This window comes from Notothenia rossii (assembly GCF_949606895.1).
Source record: "Notothenia rossii genome assembly, chromosome: 4".
Classification (NCBI taxonomy): domain Eukaryota; kingdom Metazoa; phylum Chordata; class Actinopteri; order Perciformes; family Nototheniidae; genus Notothenia; species Notothenia rossii.
Window position 1 is genome coordinate 72,352,281 of NC_136902.1, and position 24,830 is coordinate 72,377,110.

Below are 24,830 nucleotides of genomic sequence, written 5' to 3' on the forward strand. Positions count from 1 at the left end.
AGTAAATGCATTATAAGCCACGTTACTAGCATCACTTTGGCCTGTCAGTCCACCACTTTGCTTCAGACTGAAGTATCTCTTTCTGTGTTTCTGCCTGTAGAGATGCCAGTGAGTATCCTGCCCAGTCTCGAGTCCGCCGGAAAGCCAAGCTTTGCTGGTAACTGCCAACCAAAACCCACACACCTTTCTGATGGTAATGATCATCCTTTTACCCAAAGCCTTCATTTGTATACACACACACGATAGAAAAAGCACTTGGCTGGCTGTTTCATGACAAGGCTGCAGTTTTTCGCTCCCAAACAGAAATGTGTAACAGAGAAATGGAGGCTAGTCTTCGCCACAATCAGCTACCAGGAATCGAATAATGATTACTGGGCTTTTATATGATAATAGGATATCAAACAAATACGCAGAGTTGCTGTATTGTACTCTTAAAGTTAAGACAATGTTCTTTTTACATTTTTGTGAGATATTTGCATTAAAATGTATCACATCAATGTTCAACATTTTATATTTAAAATAAATAACTTCTTAAGTCCTTGAATTCCTTTACTCCCGCAACATTGTTGCCCGCATTTGCTGTTATTTAAACCTCCAAATACACTGCAAGAAATAGATTTTTGAACAGTCAAATTGATTTATTCAATGTCCATTACTTAATACATTCAATGTTAATCTGCAAAAATCTTTGTTTATTTCCATTTTAAGTTGCTTTAAATTTGTAGGACAGAAAACAAATCAGGGCTTTAAATATTTGCAAAGGTATTTTATTGATGCTTCCTTGCCATTTTGTGTTCTTACTCACTATAAAATGAGCTTGTCTTTAATTTGAATATGAATTCAAATCGCTTTTACTGTCTTTGTTTAACTGTAAAGCGAGTCTATATAGATACTTGACTAATTAAACTAACTGTTCTCCACAACCTATTGAAACCATAGAAGCAGGTGTTATACTTGATCTGATTGGTTCACTTTGAGCAGAAGCACAGCATCTCTCTCCCTCATCCATCAGTGACACACCAGCTCATTGTTACCCACTCCACGTTATTGTCTCTCAATCAATAACTCATCCTCTGTGTTGGTAAATATAATGTGTTATTGGATTCTTCACCGTCCTAATTGGAAGTCACAGAGTGTGCTGTCCTCTCATTATCTTCCATACTATGGACTGTATATCCCTTTTGTGTGTTTGTTCTGCCTGACCGGAGCGTGTCTCCTAACACATCTCATACATTTCAATGCCTACTCTGCCGTAACGAGTTGGGGTCAAAACCCAAACACAACCTGTGACCAGTGGGCATCCAACCAAAGCGGCATCAGCTACAATCACATACCCTAGGTTCAGGAAATGTGTGTATATTAAGACTGTATATTTATGTTTGTGTTGATCTAAGTGTGTTAATAATTCTTTATCCATGTATAAATCTGATTTGTACAGATTAACTAAATGTAAGCTACACACATGGACACCTTTGTTGAGTGTTTCATTCACGTGCACTGTATATTTAATTGCGAGTAAGGCATAACTATGAATAACAATACATCTCATATAGGGTATTTTGCAAAGCATATTTTGAGTTTTAAATACAGATTCAATTTGAATGCAAATTTGGTGTTAATACAACTTAGAATAAATATAAGCAAACGTGAATCCAAAGACCTTTTAAACTTAGAAATGAGATAGAAAGTTCATGCCACTGTCTCTCCCCTCACACAATAGTCTTATCAAAGATCCAACTGTACTGTAAGTTGCTCTGCCATTTCAGCGTATGATTGAATCTGAATGCCAAGCTCCTTTTGAAAGCTTGGGTATCTTCCAGAAAATCTTTGCTGCAGCATGAACGTCTGCATTGTTACATCGTTTCCCACAGTTTGCAAAATTCACACAAGATAATCTGATGCTGGCCAGAATATCTGAAAAAATGTTCTCAGCAGTACATTTATCTTTCCATGTATCAGATGTGATGAAGATCTATTAGACATGTCACACTTTTCAAGTCATTCAGAATATTTCGTCTTATGCCAAGCATGTGAGAATCAGCTGACCTGGAAGGATTTCCGCCACTGCACTGGGTGTTACAAACCCTGAGTGCTGAGAGGTGAAAGTAAAGTGCAAAGTGAGAACCTAATCTTTGTTGAGAATGTGACCCTGCTTTAAACCACATGGGATGGAGGTGAGGGGGTGTGGGGACTATAAATCCCTTTAAACAAAAGAGCACATTGCATAAACTTGCAAGTTCTTGTTGGCATGGTTTCTTTGCCCGCTGTATGGAAGAAAAGGTTCACAAAAATGTAATCATGCTAAGCAGGTTAGTGCTAAGCCTCTGTTATTTAGACTTCTAATTTTTTTTAATATGTCAAGCTGAGATAACAAGAGAATGGCACACAAGATGATTTTAAAAGGGTAATTGAAAATGTTAAAAGGATCATTTTGAGCCTTATATTGCTAGCTTTCTTTCTCTGCTCATTCTGATGATTTCAGATATCTACAAAGTTTAAACTGGAATAAAACATTGACATTGGGGAAAGGACATTGTGAGTAATACAGTTATTCACTTTCTTACAGTATTGCATGAAAATATTTAAACTATGAAGCTACATGAAGGCCTGAAACAATGGGAAACAGCTAGCATGGCTTTGTCCGTAAAAAACTCCTTCAACCAGCACCTCAAAAGCTCATACATTTATGCTATTAAGTCATATCTGACATGTTTCGGTTTTAATGCAGCTGCTGGTGTTAGCATCTTGTAGCATGTTTGTACCAATCATTTAATTTCAGATAGAAAACATAATATGCATGTTTCCCACTATATCTTTTCACTAAATTGAAATGTCACCGTCAAATACAATCACATAATCATCCATCCATCCATCCATCTTCTACCGCTTATCCGATGTCTGGTCGTGGTGGTAGCAGTACCAGTAGAGGAAGCCACATAATCATTTGAAAACTTTATTATAGATGTGCAGAAAACAATATTACAAAACGTGATTTCCACATAATTGAATATGATTGCTGTAAATGAATGTTAATTAAATGCTGAACATGAAAAAAGATTATACTGGAAAGATATTGATAAAGTATAAAACTCAGTTGTCTCTGATCGACAGGAGCTAGCCAAGCGAGCTAAGATTTTCTTGGCCTATACTGTTGCGCCACATGGCTCATTGCTGTCTAAGGGATACTGCTGCTTTCCTCCTCTTCTTCAGGGTGAATTGTGCTTTTGCTCTCCCAATTGATAACTGAATTGGACTCATGACTGGAGTCCCTGAGGTGGTCACGTGGCGTTTTTCAGATCTCAATAGGTTAAGCTCTTCGGTGGTGGCGACTTTTGATTGTGTGGTTGTAAAAGTCAGTGGTTTTCTCTGCCGGTGTCTGTTTGGAATGATAGAAGGGGCTGCTGTGATAGTTGTGAAAAGCTGCCATTCGCTCTGAGTTTCTGTGTGTTCTGCAGACTTGTTAATTGCAGCAGTAGTTAGAGGGATGGCCGGTGCAGGTGGACTTTCACTTGAAGAAAATGGTGAAGCAGTTTTCCTTCTTCTACTTCTCAGTCCTTTTGAGTTCTGCCTTTTCAATACATTAAAGGAGGATTTCAGAGCCGTAACTTGAACGATCGTCTTCCCTCCATAGACATCAATTGTCTGTGAAACCTGCCGCTCTGTGGTGGGCAACGACGGTACGGTGGGAGCCCCGGTGAAAGGGATTACTTTCAGATTGTCCGTGGAGGAATTTTCATAGCCAGCGTCCACAAAGGGAGAAGCTAAGCTGACTTTCCTCCTTTTTTTCCTCCCCTCTCTGTCTCTTCTCTCCTTTGACCTGTTTCTTTTGACTTTGGGAATTTCAATGGGGGTTCTGGCAGTGCTGAAAACAAAGCTTTGTTGCTTTGGCTGTTCTGTCGGGGTTATGGTAATGATGGTGGGGATAGAAATGGTGACTGATAAGTTATCTGCTGTGTTCGCTACAAGCTCTTCAAAGGAAGGAAGAGTATTTTTCTTGTTCTTCTTTCTCCTCCCTGTTCTGGGCCTTCTGGTTACTTCATGTGGAATAGCAGTGGTGGGTGTGGAAAGAGTATTTTCTTCTATGGACTCTGCAGGTTTCTTCTGGACCGGCGTAGGGGGCGTAATGGAAACTGTCTGCTTCTCCATTGCTGGCTCATCTTTCATGACTTCATTATAGGGCTCTTCTTTTCCTCCGAGCTTATATTCACTGTCACTGAGTCTGTTTGTGTTTCCAATTGACGGCTCCTGTTTGTGCGACTCACTAAGGAAGTTACTTAGAGCAATTACTTCTTCTGCTTTGCAACCAGAGGGAGAAACGGCAGCTCCTTCCTCTGCTTTCTGCTTTCTCTTCCTCCCCTTTCCTTTTCGCTTTTTGTTGGTTTTCTTCTTCTTCCCTATTTTCTTCCTCTTCTTCTTCTCTGAGTTTTGCGTCTCTTCTTTATCTGGGTCGGTGGAGCTTTGAGAGGTGGAGACGGTAGCGAGGACCTTGATGAAGTCCTCAGCGGCGGTGACAACATTTGTAAGTGAAGGCTCTTCTGGACCTGAAATTGTAGACTGTGTTGTACTCTCCGGTTTCTCTTCTTCTTTTTCACTTTTCTTGGACTCTTTCTTCTTGGAAGGAGCGACCGTCAGCTTATCTATGACATCAATGCCGCCAAAGTCATATGGGACCGCCTCTTGCAGCACAGCAATCGGAAGCGTCTTGTAAAGTTTACACCTAAAGAAAAAAAACGAAAGGGAGGTTTGTATGTATGGTAATTTTAGAAAATAATACAGCTCACTATGTTGCAAATCTACTTAAAAGTTTAACACCAGGGTGCAGTGATACTTACATGCCATACCAGTGCCGCTCTGCACACTGTTCCTCATAGGCCAACTCAAAGCAAGGCACACCAATGACGTTGAAGAATGCCTGGCCAACCACCCTGGAAGATGTGTCGTTGACGTTCCTCAGGCAAGCTTTTAACCTGAAAGGACAACAAAAATGCAGTCTCATATCTAGTTTTCCCTTTCAGGAGATGGCAGTGCAATATGAGAACTTGAGTAACTACACTAAAATGTAAGCATGAGTTTGATTCAGAACTGCAATTCCACCCCTGTAGATTCTCCTGGGATACAATGCATTTGATACACGTCTATTACCGAGTTGTTTAAAATGTTATTTAAAATGTGTCTATGGATTTAACCAATTAACATGTTTTTAGGTGGCAAATCAGGCATTCTTATCAGATGTTCATTGCACCATTGTCTTTTGTTCTAAGCATTTGCCACACTTTCCTAACTTCTTAAGATTGGTTTTTCAACAATGAAGTTTCCTGCCAATGAAATCTTGGCAAAGAACTGTTACATTAAAATCTCTATTAGATAACTCATGACAGCATCATTTCTTGGAATTGTTTAATGGTGAGTAAAATTTGACTAACTTTGTCAAAATTATGAAAAAAATTGCAACTTGTAACAGCTGATATGAATTGACTATTTTAGCCTGAAGTTCGCTGTGTTCATTCTCACAAGTTTTGAATTTTTTCTTGAAACCTTTTAGGCTGTTTTTTTTTAAATCCTGATGCATAGCATTACAATACCTTTATGAAAATGATTTTCCAAATGGTTTCATACTTTGTATAGATGGACAACATTTTGCCTAAAAACATAATCGTCAAACTTTGAATTTAGATGTACGCAAGAAGACATTTAAACACATAAAGGTGAAAGCTATATATTTTACTCACGCATTATCACAGTCACAATGACAGATGGAGTGCCACTTGAAGTTAGTGTGCCCATAGTTGGCCGAGAAGGAGTGGATCACGTGAGGGCAGTGGTCATGGATACGGCAGCAGCTGTCAGTCTCTGCAAAATCTCCTGCAACAAGGAGGTCAGAATTATTGTAATTATTACACACTCATATTAAGTTGATTAACTCAAAGATATTGATAGCATACAACCCACCGAGCTGGTCATAATTATCAGCCATATTTCCAGCTCCACACCACAGGGTCCCAGGATAGGTGAAGCCTCTCTTAGACCTTTTTAAAACCTGGTCCTGCAGAGCAGAGTCATCATCCCTCTCCCTGCCGCTGCGCTCCGACCTCTCCTTAAACTCCCGGCACATAAGTTTTGCTTCATTCATGCGCGCAAAACGCGTCTCCGGCTGCTGCCCGGCTCTCTGCTCTTTCTGTCCCAACCTGCACTCATGCATGAACGACTTCACCTGCATCTGGTTCACAGTGACGGAGCAGTTCACAAGTTTCCCGGCGGGGCTGACGAAGGAGCGCACGACCTCTGCTCCGTCTGACACCTGGTACAGGAAGCTCTCCCTCACGGTTGACATTTTGGCGCAGAAGGTGCCGTTGAGCATGGAGAACATTTCTTTGCTCTCCCTTTCTGCGTCCAAAGCGCGGCTCAGGAAGTCGCCCTTCACGAAGTTTCTGTCCAGATAAGACAGAAAGACAAAGAAGACCGACCACATAATGAGGCGAGCGGCACTTTCAGCACCACGCGTAACGGAGACAGCTCCTCGCGGTTTTTCGGCACTCTCGAGCAGCCCTCCCACTTTTAAGGCGAAGCTAAAGTGGTGTGATTATTAATACGATAAATTACAACGCTGGGAGGAGTCAACCGAATTAACCTCTTTCGAGCCTGTGGTAGAATATATGTATCTATTACACAGTCGCAGAGCGTTGACCAGTGTGTTAAACTACTGAAGGAAAACGTGCAGAAGAAGAGAGGGTTAATTTGTGAACCTCAAGCACCTTTCACTGCACTGAGCGACGACCGCAAGTTACCTCCCAACCCCCCTCAGCCCAACCCCCCAGAAAGTGGAGATTTACTTTGCATGGAGGAGGGTTCTAGTTTTCCCCCTTTCCATGGTAACAGGCATGGGGTGATTGTGCCAACCCAGGATACTGGACATCTTTCAAATGCCTGAAAACAGGCAGTGAATTGGCGATGACCTAAATCACAATGTGTGGAAAGAACTCTTCATTGTGGAATGTGGAGAAAGGTTGGGGCTCTCGCACGCAATCCACCACACTGACTGAAGGGCCTCAGTAGCCCACAACCACAAGAGTCACTGCTGATGGTGGGACAACACAAAACTCGTTAAATTAATGCAGGCATGATTTAACTGTGATGTATCTATCAGCAGAATTAGTCAAAACGTAGTGCTTCATGGTCTCTTGGTGCTTCTTTAACCCTATTATTTTTTATCATTGAAAGCTATTCGATTATTTGATTTCATCACATTGAAATGAGAACCCCGTATTTTTTCCATTAAAGTCTTGCTTCTCGTTCTCTCTTTAATAACATTGGTAAAAAAATTGTTTCGAATGAGCATATTCCTGAAGAAGAACATTTACTGATATTAAACAAACGCATGAACCTTTATTATACTGCCTACATCGACTGTAGCTTATCTACAACCTATTTAGTTGTTCATTTGCAGCTGGTCATATCTGCTGATGCTGAATTCAAGAGAACCGATTTTGTATGCTGTTTTAACATGTATATGCAGCTTTCCAGATCTGGCCCATTTTATTTGAAGACATTATGTTCCTGACGTAAATAAAAGCATTAATTTACTTAATCATTAATGTATGACTTGTGCATTTTTGGTACAGTTTATTTAATCATAGAAACATGTTCATTTATGAATGGTTTTGACTCTCATATCTGACTAACATAAGAGTTATTTTGGACAAATTATGCATAACACTTGTGAGTAAAGAAAATGATGCATACAGCAAATTCCTCTGCTTCTGGGAACAAGCGACTGTTCCCAAACGAGTAAAAGAAAGAAAAGGCTCTTGTCAGGTTGGGTTTCTAATCAGCCCATGTTGTGTCACATGGCTGGTCTTACATGGAGCTCTAGAGGCGGAGACACAGCCTACTCAAGGCAATGAAATCGGATTGTTGGAAGGCGGAGAGAAATGATGTAAAATCACCAGAGGCAACATCCGACCAAATCTTGGAAGAAAAAAAAAGCTTTCTCATGAAAGTGGTCACTGCAGGAGGGATTTAGGGCAAGAAAAATGAGGCTGTTAATCCTACTGGAAAAGATTTGGAGTTCGTGTTGAGCACGCAGTGAAACAGAAAGCTGACACTTGATAAAACATTCATTGTATTGATTAAGACACGCCAGCTGCAGAACAACGCCCCCTACATCAGTCACTGCCGAACTCAAGGACATGCATAGTTTGGGCTCAGCACACCCCATTGATGGGAGAGAGCGTTTACTGGGGCAACAATATTCCTGCAAAGTTGAGATTGAATGTTACCTCGTGAATAAAAATTCTATATGTGTAGAGCTGTAAAATATAAAAGTAAATACATTTATTAAAATGTTTTAAATATAGTACTTTAATGTAGTTTGCCCACCTGTTGGCAACAGCAACAGTGTGGACTATTGGCAGTTTACTGATTTAGAAATTAATATAATTCTGTATCAATGCATGCATTAAATAACTTCTTGGTTGCAATTTTTATTAAGTTGGCTGGGTATCATCATTTAAAACATGTGCTTTAATTTGCTCCAGAGCTTGCAATCTAAAGTTTCTTGAGTATTGGTAAACAGCATTAACCATGCCCACAACTAATGTTCTACCCTGGTTCTACCTTTTGCCATGCTGCAATCTGATTGGCTGTTAGCCAAGTACTGTTGGCAACAACACTGGTGGTTACTGGGACTGGTGATCATCTCACCAAATAATTTGAATGTCTGTTTTGGACAGATAACGTTAGCAGCTAGTTGGTGAACATTTACGAGCATTGAGCAACAACAACTGAGCTGAAAGAGAGTAAATATTGGACTTACATTCACAAACAGTTCCTCAAATCAACTTAAAAGTTTAAAGTAGACTGTGTGTTGTGTTTACAGATTATCTTTGCTGCCTGCAGCTGCATTGATTCATACAGCACATCAGTCAGACATGTAATTATGTTAATATTTGATCAGATGTATTACCTTGTAATAGAAAGCATGTAAGCAGCCCAGTGTTACATCTACAGTAAGTTCATTTGGTTCACGATGAACCTTGGGAAAGTATTCACTGTTGACAGAAAGGTGAGGTTGAGTCTTTAGCTCAGCTTGAACTCTGTTGTACAAAACTGGGATGAAATTTCATATCAGTTTGTTTAATAATGGCAATAACCTTTCCAGTTTGAGACCAGGGTTATAAACTGTGATCCAGTGAGGTGATGGATTTTGTTGCTCGAGACTACGTTTATTTAGACACCGGCCCTCTGGTGAGTCTGGACACCTGATGCAGCTCTGAGCAACATTCAGAATAACAACGAGCCATTCATGAAGATGGAAATGACCATGTTCAGAGGGTCATTAATTGTTGATATCAAATTGTATTAAGTCATATTAGTTTGCGTTTGTTTTGGTGCCCCATATGGACTTTTTTTTTTAAAAGTGACACATTCTACATTAATCACCTGAACATTTTTGATAGGAATCCAAATGTTTGGGAGGGGGTATTTTTATTTATAACCCATTTGAAAAGCTTTTGTATTCAACAATGATGTACAGCAGGGGTCTCTGAAACCCCACAAAAGTAATTTTGCCCTTCTGTGGCAGAACTTTAAATTACATCAGTTCCTATTTATAACCAGTTCCCACACAATTAAGAATATGAGCTGTAGCTGCTTCTAAATGTACAACACTCTGTAATACATGCAACACTGACCCCTTTTGCAAGGTGCCTGTATTTTTTATATTAATAATAATAATAATAATAGATTTAATTTGTTAGCGCTTTTACAGGTGCTCAAAGACGCTTTACAGATAATAGTGAAGAAAAAAGAAAAGAGAAGAAAGGAACAACAAATAAATATATAGTTAAAGTTAAAGTCAAATAATACAAAGACAATCACACATGAAAAGCCAGATTGAAGAGGTGAGTTTTTGTGAGTTTTTTGAAGGTGGTGAGGTCGGTGCAGTCTCTGATGGGTTGTGGGAGTGAGTTCCAGAGGGAGGGGGCAGCGACGGAGAAGGCTCTATCCCCCCAGGTCCGGTGATTGGTGCGGGTGGGGATGGATAGGAGGTTGGCTTCTGATGAGCGGAGGCAGCGGGAAGGGGTGTGGTGGTGCAGCAGGTCTGTGAGGTAGGGGGGGGCCTGGTTGTTGAGGGCTTTGTAAGTAATGAGGAGGACTTTGAAGTGGATTCTTTGAGGGACGGGGAGCCAGTGGAGGTTCTGGAGGATGGGAGTGATGTGGTCTCGGGAGCTGGTGTGGGTGAGGAGGCGGGCAGCAGAGTTCTGGATATGTTGGAGTTTATTGAGGAGGTTGGATGGTATGCCATAGTGGATGCTATTGCAGTAGTCGAGTCGTGAAGTGATGAATGCATGAATCAGGGTTTCAGCAGCAGAGGAGGAGAGTGATGGGCGGAGACGGGCAATATATTTGAGGTGGAAAAAGGCGGTCCTGGTGATGGGATTTATGTGGTGGTTGAATTTGAGCTGACTGTCGAAAATGACTCCGAGGTTGCGGATGTGAGGGGGGGGAGATAGAGTGTGGCTGTCAATGGTGAATTTGAAATTCTGGATGTCTTTGATACGGGATGGGGGGCCGATGATGATGATGTCTGATTTGGCACTGTTCAGTTGGAGATAGTTTGTTTGCATCCATGCTTTTATTTCTGAGAGACAGTTGGTGAGAGTGGAGTGTGTTGTGAGGGTGATGGTTTTTGTTGAGATATAAAGTTGGATGTCATCGGCGTAGCAGTGAAATTGAAGGTTGTGGCGACAAATTATTTTGCCAAGGGGGAGCATGTAAAGGAAGAAGAGGAGGGGGCCAAGCACCGAACCCTGGGGGACGCCTTGGGACAGAGGAGCAGTGGAGGAGGTGCAGTTGTTGATGTTGATAAACTGATGTCTGTCGGTGAGGTAGGATTTCAGCCAGGAGAGTGCAGTGTCAGTGATGTTGAGTGATGATTCGAGGAGGGACAGCAGGATGGTGTGGTTGATGGTGTCGAATGCTGCGGTGAGGTCGAGGAGGATGAGGATGTTCAGGTTGCCGGAGTCAGAGGAGAGGAGGAGGTCGTTTGTGATTTTCAGAAGAGCTGTTTCTGTGCTGTGTTTTAATCGGAAACCGGATTTAAATGGCTCAAAGAGGTCATTGGAGCTGAGGTGGGATTTTAGTTGCGAGGCAATGACACGTTCAAGTATTTTTGACAGAAAGGGGAGATTGGAGATGGGCCGGACAGCAGCCAGTTTGAGAGAGGGGGGAACTGATCCAGATCTGAGGGAGGAGTTAATGATGGTGGCGATGAGCTGGGAGATGGCAGGGAGGCTCTCTTTAACACATTTGGAGGGCATTGGGTCAAGTGTGCAGGTGGAGTTAATTCCAGTCATGAAGTGGGACAGTTGCATGGGGGTCACAGGGGAGAAGTGGGACAGGGGCTGTGAGGTGAAAAGGGGGGAGCCAGGAGAGGAGATGGGGGATGCTGATGAGGGTGTCAGATTGCTGTAAATGTTGCTGATTTTGGTTTGGAAAAACGAAAAGAAGGAGTTGCACTGTTCGGTGGTAAAGGACGAGGTGGCGTTGTCACAGGGTTTGAGAATTTGCTGATGGTGGAGAACAGACGCTTGGGGTTGCTGGAGCCAGACTGAATGAGTTGTGAGTAGTAATTAGACCGGGCTGCTTTCAGTGCATTACTGTACTGCTGGAGATAGTCTTTGATGATTTGAAGATGGACTGTTAGTGTGGTTTTCTTGTGTTGGCGTTCAAGTTGACGTTTCCTTGATTTCATTTGGCGGAGTACGGGGGTATACCTGGGGGTGGAGTGTATGAAAGAGACATTTTTAGTTTTTGTGGGGGCCAGTTCATTGAGACAGAAGGAGAGAGTGCTGTTATAATAGTCCACAAGTTCAGATGGGTTTTCAGAAAGTGGGGGGGGAGACAGACATCTTGCAGGTAATGGAGGCAGTGATTGCTGAAGGTGAGATGGATTTGAGGTTTCTGTAGGTTATTGTGCGTTTTTGCTTTTGGGCGGGGATGGGGATGTTGATGTCCATGATGATGGCCAGGGCCCAGGAGTTCAAAACTTTTAATCTCAATCAGATCCGATCAGATTTTGAAATCCCATTTTTTGTGATCCAGGATCAGACAAGTTGGCCAGATTTTGTCCCTGGAGTTCAAAGCAATTCAGGATAGGATCAGCCTGATCAAGATTACGATTTTTCAAGATGACTAGATCCTGAATATCAGTGCTTTAATCCTACCGATCGCCATCTAGTGGACATGAAAAAGAATACAAGGAAGACAAGAGACCACATTGCAGACATCTATTGTCCGCAATTACTTTTGAAAGGTGATGACAGATGGACTTTTTTTTTGTTGAAGGTATTTTTTCTTTAATCTAAATTACATTTGTGATTGACAATCTTTGTTGTGATACTTTCATGAGCATAAACATTTATGTCATCAACATTTGGTTGAAAACAAAATAGGCCAACACAAACGTGACCAAAAAATGAAAAATAAAATTGATTTGCCATGAAGGCTAAAAAGTGTGTATTATTTCAGTTAACAAACGTTGCCATCTTATTTAAATTGAAACATATTTTAAAAATAAATTGTACAGTACATTTTGCTCTGGTAATCCACTGGAAATCCACCCCTCTGGTGGGATCAGGATAATCCAGTTTTTTGGGATCAAACTGTTCCCAATCCTTTGTTGTCGGTTTGAACTACCCGTTTTGAAGATTTGATCCAGATTAAAGCTTGCTGGATTGGATTTCCTGATCTGGTCGGATATGAAAGTGATCCTAATCCTGTTTTTTGGTTTTGAACTCCCCAAAATCCAAATCTGATCTGATCAGATAGGGATTAAAAGTTTGAACTCCTGGGCCCAGGTGATCAGAGACGTGGAGATTGAGGCTGGTGAGACCAGTGGAGCAGACCAAGTCCAGGATGTGACCACGGCTGTGTGTTGGGAAGTTGATGTGTTGAGAGAAGTTGCAGCAATGAAGGGTTTCCTTAAATTCAGAGGCATATTTGCAGGTCGGGTCGTCAATATGAATGTTAAAATCACCTAAGAGGAGAACAGATGGGGATATGGCAGAAAGCTGAGTGAGAATGTCAGAGAGGTCGGAGAGAAAGGAGGGGTTTGGCTTCGGGGGACGGTAGATGATGGCTGTGACCAGGGGAGTGGGACCAGAGAGTTTAAAGGTCAGGTCTTCAAATTAAGAAGCATCAGGGATGGGGATTATGGTAGCTTTTATTTTCTTTCTGATAATAGCAGCTATACCACCACCCCGCCCTTGTGGGCGAGGTTTGTCAATGTATGTGAATCCTGCTGGGGTGATTTGATTTAAAGAAAAATAGTCCAGGGGCTTTTGCCATGTTTCGGTCAGATACAACAATTCCAGGTTATTGTCTTTAATGAATTCATTCAGAATGTGGCTTTTATTGTGGATGGACCGTGTGTTGAGCAGGGCTGCTATAAGGTGACGTTGCATTGGGGGGGGGGTTGTGTGGACTGGGAAGTGGAAGGAGATTGGTCAGATTCACGTGTTTTTTGTTGTGATGGCGTAGTGTGGGCGCGTGACAGGACCGAATGAACGGGATGGAGTGTGGAGACGTGGAATGAAATAAAAACTTACGGCCAGAGCCTCTGTGTGGAGGACGGCGTTTGCGGAGTATTTCATTATCTGCGAGGATGTCCATGCAGTCCAGATGCAGGCGGTTATTAAAGGAGTGGAGATCTGACAGGGAGTAGAGCGGCGGCATGATCCCGTGAAGTGGCGCTAGCACGGAGCTAGCTGGGGACCCGGGCAGCAGAGACCAGGAGCCGGATGACCGTGGAAGAAGGAGCGGTGTGAGTCCAGATAAAATGAGAGTGATAATCCACAGCATATCAGGAGAATGATTCCAGTGGTTTCCGGAGGAGAATCGTAGGAGGGGCTGACAGCCTGGTGCAGAGTGGGAGCCGGGTGACCAGCCTACTAGCTTGTAAGCTAGCTTGTTGGCCACCGGCTGTAGGCGGCAGGGAGAGACGATGTCAGCGGGGAAGCCGGCTGATCGCAGCGGGATGGGAAGACCCACGCGAGCCGCGGAGTTAGGGTGGAGTTAGGCTGGAGTTAGTGTGGAGTTGGGGTGGAGACAGAATTGTTAGCTCGGCAGACTTCAGGGAGCCGAGGAGCATCTAGGTAGCAGCCTACTAGGTCCGATAATGCTAGCTAGCTAGCGGGCTAGGGACCGATGAGAAGGAAAGAGCCAGCAGGTAGGAGATGACAACACAAAGATCTGTGTCGATTCGATATAGAGATGCTGCTATTTTTGCTGATGACTGACGTTTCAAAAGTAAAGAGCCAGACAGGAGAGGTTCTAATCTGGACTAAAGAACAATATTTGGGGCGGAGGACCAGCGAACAAACAACGCCAGCATCCTCGGCGACCCGGGAAAGTGTTACTGTACACCACATTATATTAATATATATCATATTACCCATAGCTTTGAATTATAAACACATTTATCTTATTAATTCACTATAGCAATAGTAAGAAGTATGCATTTGGTCAGATTATTAACACAAAAATGTGTTTTAGTTTATCTCCAATTTACTACAAATCTGTGTCAAAATTGTTAGATTCATGCCAACATGCAGAGATGGCAAAAGTACAATAATAATAATTTGGGAAGCACTCTAGATTGTAAAACAGATTGAGTTCCCATTTTAGTAAAGATGAATAACAAAAGTGAAATCAATGTGAAAAAAATATAGATTACTGTTAGACAGAAAAATATACACTTAACACACATAATAGAGTATTGAGCTAAGTTACAGCTATTTCCTTCGGCAATGGTTGAAATCAAATCATTAGTTGTTACTTCAGGGCAAAAAGAGTAACCAAGTTCAACTTTGGCAGCCCTCTCCCGCACCACTGACCCCACTGGAACCTGAGATGGGTCTCTCTCTTATTCACAGTCCACTTCATGAACCCAAGTTTCTCCCTCTCACAGCACAGGCCTGAAGTATTTATTCTTCCAATGGACGTGTTGGCTGCTCCTGCAGACAGACATAAAGGATGGTACCTTCCTCTGATGGCTCCCAACACAAAAGGACAAACGTTTGCCTGGCTGGATCCGTCCAGACTCTACTGCAGCTCCCAGGTATGATGAAGGGATGATTTCTGATGACTTGCCACTGTCTCCCGCTGGGTTTGAACACAGCAGAAACCCATTTAAAATAGGAAGATAAAACGAGGGGTTACGTATGGTAACCCTTGTTATTGAAGAAAGATTCAACTTATTGTCATTGTCGTAGTACAGGTACTATAACGAAACGGTTTTTCTGCATTTGACCCATCCTATTGTTAGGAGGAGCAGTGGGCTGCCATTATGTAAGGCGCCCGGGGAGCAGTGTAGGGAACGGTGCCTTGCTCAGGGACACCTCGGTAGCACTTGGTCTTTCCGGGACTTGAACTGGTGACCTTCCAGTTGCCAAGCCAAGTCCCTATGGACTTCACCACCACCGCCCTATATAAACACAGGTGGAGCCCTCTACTGGACTCTATGGGTACTACCCCTAGATCATATCATGCAAGCATTCTGTTAGGCTTCCCGAGAAGTGACTGGAGATGAGAACCCGCTATGCAAGCACTAAAACTGAGACAGTGGTGAAGTGTCAAAAAAAGGCTTGGAGTTGACAATGAGCACATAGAGGGGAGAGGTGGAGCTGGGCTGACCAGGGGGGAGGGCTGGACGTTTGGATGTGGATCTAGAACAGGAAAAACAAAGCAGGATTAGGAAAGGATCTCCTTTCACAAGGAGCATCAAAAAATCACTAGGAAAAATACTAGTAGGCCTGGACGATAGTTTACCACTGAAGAATAAATGAAGAACTGGCGAAGTCTGAGGATGGAAACAAGGGTTTTAAGCAGGTGGTGAGTAGTGGCAATCAGTGAGATGAACAACAGCAGCGGAGGTGAGTTGGGCGGGAATCAGAATGTAGGTCAGCCACGCCCAGCCAGGAAGACAGACACACAGACAAACAGACAAAACAAACACAGAAGAGGGAAAAGAAGGAGGAAGTACTGCGGATCCTCACACATTCATCCACTGAGACTCCTCTAAACGTTGCCGGCCCCGGGAGCGGGCCTACCTGAATGCGCGCGCATCTCACCGTATTAAAGGAGCACGGGGAGAGCGCAAGTGCCCCATGTCCCCCACACTCAGCCACTGACCCCGCGCAGAGTATGGACTATAGTGTGGAGGGCTCTCCCCTCCTGCCCCTAGGCAGGCAAGGAGAGCCTTCCAGCCCCATATGGGCCCAGTGCGCACTACGTCCCCCGGGACCCCCAAAGGGAAAAAAACGTAAGCGCATTGCGTCAGGGGAGGGGGTCAGATGCCCACTGACCCACAGCCCTTCCCCTCCTCACCAGTTCTGTGTTGCCCCGACAAGCACAGACGATGAGAAAGAGCCAGACATGTCCAAGAGATAAAACTTTATGAAGGGGCCTGCCATTGACCAAGACGCCCCCGTGCATATGTCCTCTACACTCACACCGTTGAATAAGGCTGTTGACACAGCCACAGCTTGTGTAGAGTGTGCACGGACCCCCGCGGGGCAGGCTCTCCCCGCCTGTCCGTAGGCATGTGCAATGTGCACTCGCAGAGCAATCCACCAGGCGTTTCTTGGACAGAGCTTTCCCGGTCACCCCTCCCCCAAAGCACACAAACAGCTGTTCAGTGCATCTAAAGGCAGCTGTGCGCTCCACATAACATGCTAGCGCGCACCGAGCAGAGGAGGTGCAGTTTAGCTTCCCTGGCCCCAATATGGGGTGGAAGACTAAAGCCCCCTAACTGAATAGCCCTCGACCTGAACGCACTCCTTAGGCTCTTGGGCACAAAGGAGGGGTTCGGACTGAGTGTCGCCCTGCTCTGGTCACCCCGGATCAACAAGCAACTTGGGTGCACCGATAGAGCGGTTAACTCGGACACTCTCTTGGCTGACGTTAAGGCAAGTAGCAATGCTGTCTTCCACGACAGTGCTTTCAGGGAGGAGATTTCCAGAGGCTCAAATGGTTCTGTGACCAAAGCCTCGAGCACCAACGGCAGGTCCCACTGTGGGGCGGAGGCGGGCACTACTGGGCGCAGCCTCCTGACCCCCTGTAAAAACCGCGATATCAGTGGGTGACTAAAGGCTGACCTGCCACCAAATCCCTCATGGCAGGATGAGAAGGCTGCTGCATACACTTCTCACATCTCATTCACTGTGGAATGAGCAAGCCCTCTGTCCACCAGATTAGGACAAAATAGAGCCCAACTCACAAGATAGGTGCTCTATTCTCCGCACCTCACACCATCGCTGGAATCCCAGCCACTTCAGCCTGTAACAGGCTGTGGTGGATCCTGCTCTAGCTGCCTGGATAGACTGAATAACTCAGTCAGACAATCCACCCTGTCTCAGCCTGTCCCTCTCAGGAGCCAAGCCTGGAGAGGTTGGCCCAGAGTAGGTAACTCTGATTGCAGCTGCCTCTTAAGACATCGCCCCCCAGAACTGGGGAATCGCCCAGGGCTGGCCCACCTTCATCTGTGTCATCTCTGAGAACCACGGCGCCCCGATGTGATCCGGAGCCACTAGGATGACTGACAAACGTTCTCGCCTCACTCTTCCCAGGAGAGGGAGAATGAGACGCAGCGGTGGAAAGGCGTAGAGCAGCTTTCTTGGCCATGGCTCGTGTACGAACGCGTCCATCCCCAATCGCGGATGAACAGTGGATGTTGCGCCGGCTGGTTAAGAGGTCCACCTCTGCTCTCCCGAACTGGGCCCAGACCTGCTTCACCACCTCCGGGTGAAGCACCCACTCGCCTGGCAGGGGGCCGCTCCTCGACTTGCGGTCGGCCCCCCTGTTCTCCAGTCCCAGGATGTGGAGGGCTCTCAGAGACAACACCACCTCTGAAGCCCATAACCACAGTTTCTCCGCTGTGGTCAACAAGGCGGCGGAGCGGACTATGCCCTGCCTGTTGATGTATGCCACTGTGGTGCTGTTGTCGCTCCTGACCAGTATATGTCTCCCCTGAATTAAGGGTTTGAAATGCTGGAGGACCAACACTACTGCCCGTAGCACTAGGAGGTTGCTGTGCCGTGTTTCTGTTAGAGACCAGCGCCCACCTATAGCTCTTTTCAGGCAGGTCCCTCCCCATCCTGTTATGGATGCATCCGTGAACACTGTGATGTAGGAGGTCAGCCGTCCCAGTGGAGACCCCCTCCGGAGGTCATCCGGGGACCCCAGAACCGGAGGTTGCCCTCCACTGAGGCGGGGATGGTCACCAGACGTCGTTTGTGCCTCTTGGGATCTAAACGCAGGCTGGAGAACCACCTCTGCAGGCGGCGCATATGCAGTAACCCGAGCGGGACCACAACGTGAGCAGCCGCCATGAGACCCAGAGTCTGCATGATAGTCAAAGCTGTCACTGTTGCCCCCTGTCGCAGTCTGCGAACCGCCCGACGGAGGGACGCGCGTCTGCTCTCTGACAGGGTGGCGCGTAGCCCGCCTGCATCGAGCACCACTCCCAATTGATCGCAAAGCCCAACTTGGTTAGGTGTAGGATCAATTGCGCTGTGCAAAACATTGCCCATTCCCTGGACCTGGGCATGACTATGAGGTCATCCAGATAAAAGAAAACTCTCATGCGATGGGCGCGCAGCGGCTGGAGCTCTATGGCCACACATTTGCTGAACGTGCGTGGGGATAGGGAGTAGCCGAACGGTAATCTGTTGTACTCGTAGGCTATCCCCTGGAAGGCAAAACGCAGATACTTTCTGTGCTCTGGAGCAGTTTATACATGAAAGTACACGTCTTTCAGGTCGGTGGTGGTGAACCAATCGCCCGGCTGCACTATCCCCAGTAACTGATTTATAGTTAACATGCGGAATTTTCTGCAGGCAATGTGCCGATTCAGGCTGCGGAGATCTGGAATAGGTCTGAATTCCCCTGTCTTCTTGGGAACCAGGAAGTACATGGAATAAAGACCCCTTTCTCTGTGCTGAGTGTGCACGACAGAAACCGCCTGTGTCAGCGTCCTGTCCACTTTGTTAACACACAACTGAGTTTCCATTCCCCATAACATTGTGTTAGGGGACAAGCCCTAAGCTGTGGTACTCCCTGGTGACCCGCTCCGCCTCAAAACTCCCCGTGAAGGGAAGTTCTGCCCATGGGGGGCCGACACAGAAAGGGCTGATTTTTTACTGAGGTCCCTGAATGCACCGCCGCACGCTCTTGTGTGAGCGTGCACGCGCTCTGCCATAATGTCCCCTTTACCTCTACAGTAAACTGCATTAATCGGAGTCTTTACTCTAGGCGTAGTGTTTTCCCTGACAGTAATACGCCGGCCATAATGCCCCTGTACCCGCATAGTGCCTTGATAGCACTTCCTGCGGTTTATCACTGCGCATGCAGGGCTGGCTTTCTAAATGCCAGTTGAGTAGCACTTGAAATGTTTGGCTCTATGAAACCTGATGTACTTATATGATTCTGTTTTCTTAAAGGTTGTATCTTCCTGGTCGAATGCACTTATTGTAAGTCGCTTTGGATAAAAGCGTCAGCTAAATGCAATGTAATGTAATGTAATGCATGCCCAATAGCTACCTCCTTTATTGGAGTTACAGCTGGGGCAGCGAGTGGGGAATTTGTATGGTCAACATTATGTGTAATTATATAACAAATAGGTTTGAGCAAGCTCTCTGATTGGTCAATAGGCGTGTTTGATTCCACGATCAAACCACGATCAAATAGAACGTGCCTAATCACAAAGTATCCAGTGGCCTACACACGCCACTAGCCTACCGAAACTACTTCCATGAGCCTACATCGTGTGGTTTCCATAGCGAAGTTTAGCGACACACAGCCGTTACACTGTTATACATTGTCTCTCGTTGGAAATCGGTAGCCGACATAAAAACGAGTCATCGCTTCGCAGCTACTGGGCTCCATCTCTAGACAACAGAAAGATGTGGAGCAACGCGCTTTTCGCCATGAAACGGCCACCGGAGGAAAGCTCTTCCTATAACGTAGTCCTACCCGAGAACACCACAGCACCACCTGCAAAAAAGTCTGGCATCCAGTACAGGCGTACGGACCTCGGTGCTTGCCGCAGTACTGTCGTACCAATAATGACGTTCAAGAACGGCCTCTCGTGTATGATTGCTTAAGTGTAGAATTGTGGAAACAAATGACACTTAGACTTGGATACATATCAACATAATTTGTATTGCAAAATGTTTTGACCTTTGCATCATACAGGGAGAAGGCGGGATTCGACAGATTCCTTCATTGGTGACAGTCAGGGGGTCACTGAGGGACCTTTCACTCTGGAGCTCAGATTAGAGGGCTCTGATTACAGTTTTAATCCTCTGTCAAACTACATGTTTTCTGCCATATTTTATGAGAGATAAAATCATTTTCTGCCACAGGAGTTTGACAGAGAATAACTGAAAAAGTACACAGTAAAATAACTTCATAGTAGCCTACTTGTGGTAGAAGTCCAACTAGTACTGAGGCTTCTTAAAATGTAATAAACTATTCATGTGTCCTGCTCATTTAAAGAGCATCTTGCAGGGGTTTTTTTTTTCTACATTTATGCTTAAACTTGCTTGAAAATTACAATTAAAAAAGTGAATGTAGGATTTGATATGTTTTACGAGACATAAGGACAGGAATTCAGAGGGAAAGGAGCAATTTTGAGCTCTGCTCTTAAAAACGGCTTTTTTTAAGGTCATACGTCAAACGCGTCATATTACATCACAAAGGGTAAACACCTCCGCTCTCTGACCGCGGGTATAGTTAGTAGTTGCGTTGAGTTGAGCGGTTGTGTTTTAGTGAGCTGGTATTTTTCGGTAGTTTTACATTGTATTTCACCATTTGTAATCATGGTGCAGTATTGTGTTTGAGCAGGTTGCACAAATACCAGCCTGTTAGGAAATCGAGTCCACAGTTTCCCTCACGGAAAAAGGACCGGAGTTAGCGTTCGTTCCTGGGTGCGTTGTGCATCCACTTCCCTGCAGCACATACTCTCCACAGCTTTATCAGGAAACCGTATTACATCTCCCCCCCCCCCCCCCCCCCCCTTCGCTGCTCTCTCTCTCTCTCTCCTCCGGTACACGGCACCGTAAGACGTAGTGTGGAGTTGCATTGGGTAACGCTATGGTGGCTGTACTGCTCCAGCCGTCTCCTTTGTGTTTGTTTGTTTCCCCCTGTCTGTGTTGTTTGTGTGTACGTGGTGGCTGTCACTCCTGGCTCCCGGCTCACCTGCTGCAATCAGCTGTGCACCCTCCCCGACTACACACCCGCTTTCCATCAAGCCATTTACAACGGCATATCAACGGAGGCTCCACAACCTTTCTCCACCAGATCGTCAAGTATCAGCCGTATCTCGCGTCTCCACTCCGGTACACAGCACCGTAGTGTGGAGTTGCATTAGGTAACGCGAGGTACGGCTGATACTTGCGCATTAGTTTCAGTTATGGATCAGTATCAACAGTCCTGCCAGTAACGTTACTATATTATCAATGCTACTTTAGTTATAGCCTGATATATGATAGCTAACTTCACAATGTTGTGATGTGACGTTTGCTAACATTCTGTAGCTAACGCCGGTCACTCACCAAGATAGCTGCCCAGTTCTCCACTGGTTCTCCTCACACCACAGCTCAATTTCTCTCCGATGGCCGTTATTTCTTCTAATCCTTGGCTGCTCCTGGTCTCTTGGACGCCTAGCAGGCTCATAATTATAGGGTTGTGTTCCGTCATATGCATTCGAATATTCATGTTCAACTTTTTCTGTGTCTTCTGTGTCGAAACTAGCATTGGGATCCATGTTTAGTAATACGTTACACCGGCCGCTCTCCCCCTTGTTTCCCCCATGTTACGTCACACGCGGGAGGTCACGTACCGAGGCTTTTTTATGCGGAAGTGAACATTTCTTACAAAAATGACGCCAGATGTCACTGTAGTGTATATTTCTGTATATTCTTTTGAAAATCTAGTGTATTCATCATTTTCCTACACATTTATTCACAGGTGTCTTTAACCTGGAAGTTGCTCTTTAACAGGAAGAAACTCTAGCTAACTGATGATATGAACCATGTTTACCGAAACAAAACACAAGTCTCACAAGAAGCGTCTAAATGAGCCCTGAGCGTAAAAAAATTGCTAACCCACTCTAGGTATAAATTAATCGATATACTTATCGGATATGCACAAACACGCTTATGCTAACAAGCTGAGATTCCACAGATTCTAGAAATATAAGTATCATCACTGAGCGATCAGAACTCGCGACAGGGGAAGCAAATACAGACATCACACAACGTAGCTTAAGGTAGCAAAAAACGGAGATATGCTCACCTTTTGCTGTTATTCTGATCAAAAACGAGAAAGACGCGGCTGAAGGTTAATCCATAGGTTAATCCAATGTGTCTGTCGCTTTGAAAAAGTATTGATAATCCATAATTCAATTTTTATGTCAAAAACGGAGTTTTCATTAGCTGCTAATGATAGCTTCCAGAGTGAATGACAGCTTCCTGTTTTGTCTCCTTGGATACGAGTCCAAACAACTCACAGACTGCACCGGGTGCTGACGTTGGCGCCTTGTGACCATCAGATTTGACGACGCTGATTGGCTGAAATTATGTTTTGGCGGCATAGTTTAAAGATAGCAACAGTCAGCTGCTGCTGCACTGGTTGAGGGCTCCTCTCTTAGCGCCCAGACGACGAGAGAGAGAGAGGGTAATGATACATGGCAAGGCCAGGCAGGAAACATGTGACTTATCAGTAACTTTAGACATCGTAACACAATTTTAAACGATATTTTATTGTAGATTATACATTTTACTGATACCAATTATATAATATTTACCTTGTTCATTACAAATAAAAAAATATTTCTTTTTAAATATATTTTTTATTTTAATTTTTCATGTGGGAAGAGGTGGGGCGGCGCCCCTAGCGCCCCTATGGGCCGGCCGCCACTGGTAGTACCCATAGAGTCCAGTAGAGGGCGGAGCCTGTGAGAGATATAACAATTTGTTTGCATTGTGTGCATTTACTGTCCTTGCTCTGCATTCAGGCTCTAGCAAACGGTCTCAAATACCTTCTCAGTCCATTCCACGGCAACACCATTGACCTGGTTGCTGGGATAGATGCAATGGGATTCATTCTTGGTTGGAAAACACTCCAATTCATTTTAAGAAGGATATAAGGCTAGATTAAAGGCAATCACACGTGTTACCTCATCTCTGATTTCAGATACTAACATGTAGATACTTTGACTTTAAATGGCACATAGCACAAGGCGTGACAATATGTGAAAGCACTCTTCCTCCAATTCACACTGAGGGTTAGCAACATGGTGATACATTCTGAGACATATCAGTGTGGATGAATGTTTTTGTTTTTTTCAGGTGCTTCTGTTGCCACCGCCCTTGGAAAAGGTTTTCTGGTTTTCCGCAAAGCTGGTCACCTGTGTGGCAACCCAAAACCAGACATACACTGACTACACAGGCAAAGAAAGACTTTGGAAGTAAGATTGGATGTGCTAAAACCAGGTTAGTATTCCTCTGCTTTTTACCCTTTAATCATATCAGTTATTTCTCTTGAGGAGATTAATGTTTTCCCAGCTGCCATGTTTGGAAATCCCTGGGGTTGTGAGAGCTTCAGCAAAAAAAAAGCCACACAACTTTTTGTGAGTTTTGACAAGGATATGTATCAGTTTATGCTATTTGCAAATAATCGTTTTTATAATTGGATCATTTCCATTTAAAATACAATATACTGGTTAAATAATTCCTTAGATCGCAACTGGCCCAAAAACTATGTCCTACTTTTGTAGGTGATGTAAGTGTAAGAGCAGCTTCAATGCACCACTGTATTTGTGAAATAAATTACAGAATTCGAACCAAAAAAATTGAAGATTAGTTTTACCAGATTATAACATATATATTGTGTAAAAAACAAAACAGATAAGCAGTTCATTTTTACATGACAAATATGAAATCCTTACATCTGCCACAACCAAATGAAAAAAACTGGCATTATTGCTTTAAAATTACTAAAATGCATCCTTGTAAAAATAGCTATCGATTATGTTGACATAGTAATGACACCAGACATGACCCAGATTATATTGTCTTTTTATTCCCTGAGACACGGCACCCTCTAGTGTTAATGTTAGGTGTTTCATCTTGGAGATCACAAATAAATAAAGTTAATGCCAATTTAGAGTAAGTCTTGTATATGTATCTATAATGAATACACAAAATATCCCTTTAGGTCCGACCAAAAATATTAGATATTTCCAAACAACTTTTTTTGTAATTGTTTTGGAAAACTATTATTTGAAATGTATTTGTTTATGTATTACTATAATTTGTTATTACAGTTAAAGAAAAGCCTTTGGTTGGACGATTAGAGAGCGATGTTAATGTTTGCTTTAATTTAAACATGTGCTTGTTCATCTGTACATGTATTCACCACATCAGTGCTTTTTATAATGCTGTTGTTTGCTTTGTATTTTGCGCCTGATACAGTATACCAAACGTTTATCCATGTCTTATAAAATAGAATCGGTTTGTCAGTGAAAAATGTTTGTAAAAAAATAAACAGATCATTTTACATATGCAGTTGAAGTATCTAGATTCCTTCAAAAGTTTTAACTGAAAAATACATTTGCATTTCTAACAACTTCAGTAAAAAAAGATTTATATATGCATATTCTCCTTTGCTGATATTGCTCACAAAATAAGTACCAGCATAAACGTGTTGTAAATGTTTTAACAAGCTATACTAAATAACTGTGCTTGAAAAAAAAATACAACATAATA

At 43.9% G+C, this 24,830-nt stretch overlaps 2 protein-coding genes across 2 annotated transcripts; one reads left to right on the forward strand and one right to left on the reverse strand.

Annotated features, from left to right (window-relative positions):
- Positions 1-2,939: 2,939 nt before the first annotated feature.
- Positions 2,940-6,657, reverse strand: proca1 (protein interacting with cyclin A1). The gene is made up of 4 exons (XM_079679366.1): positions 5,950-6,657; positions 5,730-5,862; positions 4,833-4,967; positions 2,940-4,717 (listed from the first exon to the last, which is right to left on the reverse strand). Exons 1-4 carry the CDS (start codon positions 6,467-6,469, stop codon positions 3,166-3,168), a joined length of 2,340 nt encoding a protein of 779 aa, XP_079535492.1. The 5' UTR covers positions 6,470-6,657; the 3' UTR covers positions 2,940-3,165.
- Positions 6,658-14,941: 8,284 nt separating this feature from the next.
- LOC307038077 (adenine phosphoribosyltransferase) lies at positions 14,942-24,699 on the forward strand (the record flags this gene model as incomplete). The annotated part of the gene is given in 5 exon segments (XM_079679377.1): positions 14,942-15,118; positions 23,078-23,171; positions 23,412-23,469; positions 23,471-23,514; positions 23,517-24,699. Coding segments are annotated over 5 exon segments (417 nt in total). The 3' UTR covers positions 23,561-24,699.
- Positions 24,700-24,830: the final 131 nt, after the last annotated feature.

Bases quoted from the DNA above. Each gene is read 5' to 3' on its own strand.
- proca1 (XM_079679366.1), bottom strand. From the start codon at position 6,469: ATGTGGTCGGTCTTCTTTGTCTTTCTGTCTTATCTGGACAGAAACTTC. The intron at 5,863-5,949 runs GTGGGTTGTATG...TCCTTGTTGCAG, and splicing joins TGATAATTATGACCAGCTCG to GAGATTTTGCAGAGACTGAC. The intron at 4,718-4,832 runs GTAAGTATCACT...TTTTTTCTTTAG, and splicing joins GAGCGGCACTGGTATGGCAT to GTGTAAACTTTACAAGACGC.